This window comes from Montipora capricornis, chromosome 12 (genome assembly GCF_036669925.1).
Source record: "Montipora capricornis isolate CH-2021 chromosome 12, ASM3666992v2, whole genome shotgun sequence".
NCBI lineage: Eukaryota > Metazoa > Cnidaria > Anthozoa > Scleractinia > Acroporidae > Montipora > Montipora capricornis.
Window position 1 is genome coordinate 33,037,438 of NC_090894.1, and position 10,000 is coordinate 33,047,437.

At 37.2% G+C, this 10,000-nt stretch overlaps 1 protein-coding gene across 8 annotated transcripts in view; it reads left to right on the forward strand.

Annotated features, from left to right (window-relative positions):
* Positions 1 to 10,000, forward strand: part of LOC138027360 (neuropilin-1-like) — a 110,079-nt gene that overhangs the window by 2,912 nt on the left and 97,167 nt on the right. For 7 of the 8 annotated variants that reach the window (XR_011127457.1, XM_068874939.1, XM_068874937.1 and 4 more), the window contains exons 2-4: positions 4,243 to 4,381; positions 5,631 to 5,787; positions 6,362 to 6,534. Coding sequence is in view for 7 of the 8 variants with exons in the window: in XM_068874939.1 (XP_068731040.1) it covers positions 4,330 to 4,381; positions 5,631 to 5,787; positions 6,362 to 6,534 (382 nt within the window). In the remaining variant the exon portion in view is untranslated. The remainder of the gene's footprint in view (positions 1 to 4,242; positions 4,382 to 5,630; positions 5,788 to 6,361; positions 6,535 to 10,000) is intronic. The other variant, XM_068874933.1, reaches the window with a different exon arrangement.

Consider the following 10,000-nt stretch of genomic DNA (forward strand, 5'->3'; position numbering starts at 1 on the left):
AGTGTGATGAAGGGGTCCCTTGATGCTGAGACTTCAATTCGGTCTTCGAGCTCGATTTTTTGGGCTATTTTCTTGTCTTCTAGAGTTACTATGTCTGGTACATTTGGGTTTGTCTTCTTGTAGATCTTCGTAACGTTTTTGTTTACAAGTGTCGCGTAGCTTTTGGGTGTAGTCTTGTAATAGTTGGTCGTTTTGTCTGCTTTCACAAAGATGTTGTTTTCTTCTCGTATTTCCTCTTTACGGAGTTGCTTCTGAAGTTCGTTAGAGTAAGTATTGGTCTTGAATTCAACTCTCTGTATCATGTCAAGCATGCAGTCCTCGAACTCGTTCAGCTCCTTTACATGAGGTGGTGACCGTTTCGACTTAAACCGTAAGATTCTTTAGTTGTGTCATTGGTGTTCGTGTTAAGAAAAAAGAAAGATTTCCAGCGCATACGTTGAATTAAGGATTCTGTTTTCGCGATTAGTGCTTGAAGGTACGCATTTTTGGGTGCCAGCGGAATGTTCTTTGTTGAATACTCGAAGGCCTTCACTTTGAAATTCATTCTTGACAGCGCTCAACTGCAATAAACGGGAGAGGATGCGAACTTTTCTCGTTTGCGGTCTTTAATTCAGGTGGACGTTTCGCCCAATCTGGCTTCTTGAACAGTAAAAATATCACTACTCGGAATATAATTTTCAAAAAGTGAAAAGGAGTTAAATAAGTTACAAAATAATGCTAGCAAAGAGATTAGAGATTTTAAAATATTTTACATAATTAAAAATAGTAAACGAATCCTATTCCTGGAATTGAACTCGTAACTTTTGTTAAGTCCATTTTTTTTGAGGGTGCATAATTCAGCACATCAAAAGGCCTCTCTTGTGAGCAAACGCTCATCAAGACTATTATTGTTGACGCTACGGTTACATAAATGTTTAATAATTTAAAATTCAAAATCTGCTAGAGCAGGAGGTTCTTTGTTAAAATGAATAGCAACTTCACAAGTACGTTTCTTAGTAATCATAGAGGACTTGTGGTTGCGAAAACGATTTTTAAATTCATAACTTGTGGAACCAACACATTACACATTGCATTTGTTTCACGTAACCAGGTAAATGGCATTTCCAACTCGAAACTTTCTTTACGGTGGGAAAGACAGGCTGATCGGGAGTGGTACTAGAAACGTTACCCTTAACCTATTTTCGTGTTTTCCCAGTCTACTTTAAAGTAAGCGAGGTATAGTCTTCATTAAAGTCTGTCTGATGATCGCGTAAGCGTGAAACTCAGAGTCACAGAAAAAGTTATGTCTTATTGATTAGTTCAATCTTCAGATATAGCTCCACAGTTATTTCTTTACTGGAATTTAAAGAGATAAACTAATGTCAGTGCCAAGAATCAAGGCAAGACTTTATCGTAACGTTACCACTTTTTTTGCTGTAATACGATAGTCACCATTAAATCAAGTGCAAACATGCATTTTAGAAATATCTTTTAATGCTCCGGTTTTAGGCTCGACTAAATATTACTATAAAATAATATGGATAGTACGCGCACTCTCATTGGTCAATAGCTGTGTTTATATGAGAGTACGGACACGGCTGTGACATCACACGGAATTTGATTGGTTATGTATTGTCAGACGCGCGTTTTGATTGGTTGGTAGGAAATATGAGAGTGTGTCAAGAAAATCTGTTTCAGTCAAGAAGAAAAAAAAGACAGCATTTTCCTTAATTTGTCGAATTATCTTTGAGAAATATTTTATAAAAGCAATAGAGGACTTTTTTTTTCGTGTTTCCATAGCCTCATCTAAACACTCGGGGGAATTGGGAGAATTCTCGAGCGTCTCGAGTTTGCATAACTGTCTCGAATCCTCCCATCTCGCCCTCGTTTTTAGACGAGGCTATCGAAACAAGGAAAACGTCCTTTATTGCTTAAATATTGGACCAAAGTATTGGTTGCTATGGTGCTTATAAAAGTGTTACATTAGCTTAAAACTCTGTTTCTGTGGGGGTATGAACTCGCTAATTTGGTGGTTTTTTGTTTTTGTTTTGTTGGGGCTATATAAATCTTCTCTTGTAGTACATAGATACAAGACTAATTGATAAGTCCCTGAGTATAAAAGAGTACACATAATATGAACATAAATAATTAAACTAACAAACTATTGCGTTATCTCAGTTTTACTACATTTAAAAGTAAGTGGTATGAATCAGTAGATGTAGGTTGACAGTCCTACCTTTAAATCTCAACAGCAGAACCGGTTATGTGCTTTGGTTGAGTCACAAATTCAGTTTACATTCATGTATCGATGACATTTTTAACTATAAAACCAAACTCGATATCTTAAAGTAAGCCAGAACAAAACAAGACGGTAAAACCCCAAAGGGATGCGTACTGTTCACTAAACACGACCCATAAAAGGAGGAACGTACTTTGTTCACCTAAATTTGAACATTTATGGTGTCATTTTTGCGACCTATGACAATAAAGACGACAGAAACTAACGTCGATTTCCTTTTATGAATAACTTCGAAAAAACTCGGCAAAATCGATTTTTCTGTTCATTGATCCTGACAGAGTGAAAGCATAAGACATGAATCAACTGCAAATCTCGTAAAGTTGAGAATGGTTTCAGTCGTTTTATTCTTGACATCGATCAGTTATAATTATTGCAAACTACAAACCTTCAATAGAAGATGTCAATGGTATTACTTTTGAGGTCACTGATAATGATAGCATGTTATTGGCAATAACAACAGACAAACAACATACAAATGGCTTTCTGAAAAAAACTCGTCAGCCTACAATTACCTTAAAAGTTTGCGTTTTTTTGGTAAGAACGAGAATAGTTGTGACGGAAAGTATTTCCAATGCTCTTCTGTTTAAATCGCATTTAGTTTGGCAAGACGTTGTTGCCCTTCACGACAATTTTCGAAATTTCAATCTCCTGTAAAATTCATCGTATAAAACTTATAAAAGCGGAGCTGGTCAGGAGGTAAGCCGTCCGGACTTCGCTAGCCTTTCCTTCAATAAGTTTAACAAATAAGCGATAGCAGGAAAAACGGAGAATCTTAGCATCCAACTTAATTATTGGATAGGTGGGTGAGTTGGAGGGTAGGTAGGTAGGTAGGTAGGTAGGTAGGTAGGAAGACAAAGCGATAGATAGAGAGATAGACAGAGCAATAGACAGACAGATAAATTATCAAGCTACAGTAGCAACACAAACAACAACAAAAGCATACGTGGGGATGATGAAGAAGCCACACAACATCCTTCCGACACTCCCATAAAACTATCAAGCACATTCGGACATTGAAAGACTCCAAAATTCTCAGAAAACGCAAAACTTCTAATAATAGCAAGAAATGAAGTTTGCACCTTGACAAGAAATTTGTAATCATCTGCAAGAATGACCTATGTGTACCCTCCACAAACGCAACGAGTTGGCGTGCTCATGCCCCCAAAGAAACAGATTTGTGCTAAAAGGTTTTAAGATAACGTAACAGTTTATAAGCTTCACAATTTATGAGCAGTATAGCATACCCTTAGAAATACTCTGAAATGTAATTTATACCTTACAGAGAAAATTTATGTAGCCCCAACAGTACAGAAACAATGAATTAGGAAGTTCATACCACAGAAAGAGAGCTGTAAGATGATATAACGCATTTATGATCACGATAGTAACAAATATTTTTCAATTTATTGGTCATTCGTTAAAGTTGCCTGATGAGTCTGGTCATTCGTTGATCATATGAAACAGACCTGTAGCAGTGAAACGGTAAATCACTCGGAATGTTCCCAACTGATTTAAGAGAATACATTTCAGAGTATTTCCGTGGGTATGCCATGATGACTATAAATTGTGGTCCTGTCTTAAAACCTTTTAGTTTGTATCTGTTTCTGTGGGGGCATGAACTCTCTAATTCCATGTGTTTGTTGCGGGTGGATTGATTCGTCGAAAACTTTCTCGTTTGATTAGATACTGGTTAGTCTCTTGTCAATGGTCTCTGGGATGTTATTTAAGATTGCTTTAGGGAGGTTTCTCTGTCGGTGGACGTACAGTAATTTGTTGTTTGGTTTCATGAATGGTTTGTAGAATCCACTTGTGAGGTCAAAAGTTACGAGAAATTCACGATTTTCTTGTTTGCTTCTATTGTGATTTTAAGGCCAATGGATTTGAATACATTTCTTACTTCTTCTTTTGTTTTTTCTATCTCTCTCCGTGGGGCTTTACACTCTACCGGGCTGTCATCTTGGTAGAGGCCTACTTCATCTTTGAATTTTAATTGGCGCAGATTAAAGAAAGCATGTAAGCACCAATGAGTTCGAAGGTTCCGGCCTCGTCGTATGAAGCCATCGTTACGTCGAACATGTCCTCAGTGTTCTTTTTTTGCCCATGGTAAGTTCTGGTGGTAGAATAAGGACTTTTTAGCCTAATAATGTGGTGATCCTTTTTGGTAATCCTGGTGACTTGGCATCGTCAAGTGCTTTAATGAGGGTCTGCTCTGAGATGGATAGATAGAAGTCACATACGTCGAAGCTTATGAACGCGTGTTCGTCCTTATCTGGAATGGTTTAAAAACATTCTATGCAGTTTGATGTACTCTTCAAGGGGTTTAACTTTGTGGCTTGTGTGACTTCCTTGTTTATGTTATGCAAGATTTTCCTTGTTGATAATGTAGCGCATGAGCATATTTTTTTTTTGCTTTTTTTTTTTTTTAACTTACGTTAATGGATAAGTATCGTATTCCTTATTAATTCTACATTAGTATCACAGTTTTTATTTCTTTTTTAGGATTTTTGTTTTGGAGAATATTTTATACCGAGATAAGTATTATTAGGGCTATTCTTAGTTAGTTTTAGTTAGTTGGTAGTTCTTTATTGGTATAGTGTAGTTTAGGGTACAGTGTTGTTTAATGTACTATAATTCAGTAATTATTTGTTAATACTGAACATATAGACCCCATTGACCACGCTTTGTTCCCTATGCGGTATTTTTTAGTATGCATTCCGAAGTTTCAATAAACCGCATGACATTGACTTTATTAGTAGTACATCCACCTGGTTGCTCTTCGCCTTCTAATTACAGTTGTTAAGTTAACTCAAATCGACTGAAATCAAACATTGGTTTATTAGAAGAGGGTAAATTAAAAGGGGGGTACACTGAGAAAAACGTCTTGGAGCAGAGTAAAGAAGCAACCAACAAAACTCATACGTGAGGCCGAGTGTGGGAATTGAACTATGTACATTTTGGAAATAGGCGAGTGCTCTCACCATTGTGCCAGACCTGCTCCACAAAGTACTCATATCTCGTCTTTTTTGGGGAGTTTCAAAGAAAACTACGTTGTCATGGTTTCAATTTCTACAAATATTCCAGGAAAAATAATGTAAAAATCCTGAATAAATAAGCCAATAAATAAATAAATGTATAAATAAATAAATAAATAAATAAATAAATAAAGAAAGAAAGAAAGAAAGAAAGAAAGAAAGAAACAAAGAAACACATAAATACATAAAGACCTTACAGGGGAGCGAACACCCGAAATAGGTTGATTGTATTAAGGTTAGCTTTTATCCCGCGGGTTCTTTTACTTTTTTTTCTTATTTTGTACCTATTTATTTAATTATTTATTTATTATTTTTTTCAGTTTGCAGTTCTGTCGTAAACAACACTCTTCAAAGTCCTGGATATCCTAGCGACTATCCTAGAAACACAGATTGCGTTTATCGTGTTGCTATTCCTTGCGACAAGGAGCTAGTCATTTACTTCAATTATTTCCACTTGGAATACGCGTCAAGTTGTGTGTAAGTACAAAAACGGTGCTTCGTCAACACTCTTAGCTAACAAATTTCCTGTCTATCTTACGTACTGGCTATACCATCCTGCAAAGTTGTGCGTTGTCTTTTTAGCTAAACGTAAAAAGAGAAGTAAAAAAAATCTAATCTCTGACTGAAAGACAACACGAAAGCGCGCAGTACTGATCGACATAAACATTGCATTAAAAGATTAACATTCCGTATTATACCTTATTCCTGTTAGATATAAAATGGCCACCTAGTCACAAGAAACAAAAACTGTATAAGTAACAAAAATGTTCTTTTCCTTCATGTAACTTTTAAGCGCGCAAATGTCGTGCAGGAAAAGAAGAGAAGATGAAATATTTTATATTAACAATAATATAGCTGGCATTAATCGACATGTGTCATGAACCTCACAAATATACATTTTTTGCCATACTTTCGAGTGCTTTTAGTATATGTAATACTGTTCTACATATGTATGCATTGAGACCAAGTGGAGAAGACTGGGAAACCTGTTTTTTGCATAATTATATTCAATTTTTTAAATTTTAATTTGTTTTTAACATTTTTATTTTAGGTTCGACTATTTAAGGATTAGTGATGGTAGCAATCGTGTTATTGGTACGTACTGCGGTCAGGAAACCGGAAGAAGCGTGCTTGTTAACGACACCGTTGCTGTGCTGTTTTTTCATACGGATCCGATTGTTCAATACGATGGATTTCACCTATCGTTCTCGTTTTTCCCTCTTGGTAAGCCGGTCTACTTTTCCTTAGTAGACGACCTTACTTGGTGGGTGGTTTCAGTCCATTCAACTCCTTAGGCACATTCTGTGTACATTTGGAGCCCGAATTTAACAAGAGGCATATTGATTGATTGATTGATTGATTGATTGATTGATTGATTGATTGATTGATTGATTCTAGAATTAAAGCGTCTGGAAGAGAGAGTAGCATTACTGTCACTCGAGTTATGTGATAGAAGAAAGTTGAAAGCAGAAGTTGAGAAAGTTAATAAAGCCGTCAAGAGGATTTAGACCTATAACATCACTGAGCTGAATTCTTTACTTTGAGTTGCTGCATATGTGTTTACAGAAAAAAAAATGGGAATACTGAAAGAGAAAAAAAGGAGAAGAACTTAAGAGCCAAAGAAGAGTGGAAAAGAAGAGTGAAGGAGAACATTGAGACTTTGAGAAAGGACCTGCTCATAGTTGAAGAATTCTGAAGAGGAAACATTAATCTGAAACAAAGAGAGAGGGAAAGGTTGAACAGAACAAATGATCTTCAGGAAATGGACGCTTTGTATGTTTGGGACATGCTGAAACAGAAGATTAAGGCATTTGGAATTAAGATCAAAATGTATGACGAGGAATGTCAACAGTTGAAGCAACCCAACTAATCAGAATCACTTAGTGCTCTACAAAACACCAAATGGAAAGGAAAGGGAAGAAACAGAGTCACCTGACCCCCCTGAAACAATCACATTTTGGAGCAAGATCTGGTCAGAGGAAGTTATTCACAATGGGAGGACATCTTTGCTAGAGAAAGTTGAATAGCAACTCAATACAACAAAGATTCAAGAGAATATCGACATCACTGTTGAGGTCATTAAAACAGGAGTGAACAAAATGGCAAGTTGGAATGCAGCCAGCCCAGATCCAGTTCAGGGGTACTGGTGTAAGAAGACACTGACAAGAATACTCCCTAGATTGCAAGAGTACTTGCAACACTGTGTATCGGAGTGGATGGTCAGAGGAGAACATTTTTTTTATTCGGAAGGACCCAGCAAAGTGCACTGAAGCCAGCAACTACTTGCCTACTGATTATGTATGTACAGCAATCTTTGGAAAGAAGTTATACCATCACCTGGAGAGGAACGGACTGTTATCAGATGAACAGAAGGGTTTCCGAGAAGGATCCCGAGAAAAGAAAGATCAATTGCTTGTATATAAGACAATTTTGAAGATCTGCCGGAGAAGGTTGACAATTTGTCCATGGCTTGGATAGATTACAAGAAGGCATACGCATATGACGTGTGCCACACTTATGGATCTTGTAATGCCGGGAGATGGTCGGGACAAGCAAGAATTTGATCTCTACGCTCAGCAACAGCATGAACTGAAAGACAGTGTTGACTTCAGGAGGATCGAATCTTGGGCAGGTTGACGACAGAAGAGGGGACTATTTCTCGCCACTGCTGCTTATAGTCATTATGCTGCCACTGACCCTTGTACTACAAACGTTGGGAGCTGGATACAGACTGGAAGAGAATGTGAGGTCCACTACACTTCATAGACGGTGGTGCTAGCAAAGAAAGACGAAACTTACTTATTCAAAGGGTAAGGATTTTTTAGCAAGATATCAAAATGGCGTTTGGGCTATATTAGTGTGCTGTCCTGGAAATGAGAAGAGGAAGTGCTACGTCCAGCACACCAAGAAAAAAGAGGTGGAAGGCAACAAATACCTTGGAATTTTATAGTTAACCAGACTCTTGACACAAACATGAAGGGCAAAATAACGTAGCCGTGTATCACAAGAGTTAAAGCGCCCTTAATCCCAATTTTTTTCTCTTTCTTTTAAAAATGAATGCATAATTTAGTGAAAATCGAAAAAAAAGTAAGGAGAACCATCGAATCCTTGCGAATATGAAAGGGTTTGTAGATGTGATGTTCTCGTTCACGGCCACTTGAAAGGAGGTCTTTAACTTAATGTATTTGTGACGTCAGCGAGGGAAGCCAATTGCTTTACTTTTGAGATGATTTTGCGATCAAATCGAGTTTATCTGAAGTTCCTGGCCTTAAAATCTCTTTAATTTGACCTTCAGGAAAAGAAATTAGCAAAAAATGTTATCAAACAGTACTAATGTTTTCACCAACGTGACGGCAAACACATAATTTAGGATTAGGCGCACTTTAAGAAGATCTGGTAGATTGAAACTGAACGGAGGTAATATGATCAGTGGCATCAATGCCTGGCATGTGGTACGCCAGAGTTCAGGTATTGTAGATTAGACATTGGAAGAGCTGGTCAGCATAGGTAGAAGAACAAGAATGATCTTGGCAATGAATGACTGTTTGCACACCAGGAATAAAGTTGCGAGATTGAACCTACTGAGGACGGAATGGTGCTAAGGACTGATTAGTATTGACGAGTGTGTAAAGAGGGAAAGCAAATCCCCACGAGGCAACCTTAGAGAAGCACAGAGTAGATGCTTTAACCTGCTTTGAAGGAGAAGATTATAGTTGACGGACACAATCTCCAAGACTATCAAGGACGTGAGAGAAAAAAACTCTTCATGGAAAGGTTGTTCAACAAACATCAGATAAAGCAGGAGGGGATTCATGGAGATGGATTACAACTGAACTCTTAAAGAAGGAGACAGAAGGCTTGATCGTAAGAGCTTAAGAGCAGACTTTAAAAGAAAAAAAATATATTGAAGCCTCCAAGACAGCAGAAGCTTAGAGCACCACTACCCATCTGAACAAGTATTTATATACTATGGCAGTTTTCAAACCGAACAGAAGAGACTTTTGCTGTCTCATAGCGAAGGAAATCAAGCTTATATATTTTTTAGTTATTTTTCGTTTGAGTTTAATGGACAACCTGAATATGGAAGAAAATAACAGACAATCTCAAGGCAATCGAAGATTAAAATGGACTGACGAAATGAATTCTACACTGCTCGAATGTAAAAGGAAAGCTGTACTGATAACAAAATCAAATGCACTTGAAGCTATGGATTATAATCGTAAGAAAGGCTATATGGAAATCATGAAGGAACTATGGGATCAGCATGTTGCAAACATTTTGCAATACCACGAAAAAATCTATGAAACCAGGCAGCTCGACTAGAGAAATCTTTAGGCAATGCAGCGAACAACATTTTAGACAAAGTTGGAAGACGGCAGGGAAATGAAATCGAAAGAAATAACGATGAAAATATAGTAAATATTAATAACATTTCGACAGAAGAATATGCTAATCAGCTTGAACATGGAATGAATTTGCATAACATCCACAGCACTACTCCTATGGGATCTACAGAAAATCAATTAACTGCTGAGGCACGTGCGCTAAAAGAAAAGGCTTTGCAAGTGTTTGAATTCGTGTAGAGTCAACCGGGTGCTTATGGAGCTCGTGAAATCGACACTAGGACTAAAGAAAAACCATCAAAAGGGATATTGAAAATATCAATATTGTCGTGTGAAATGATTAACCA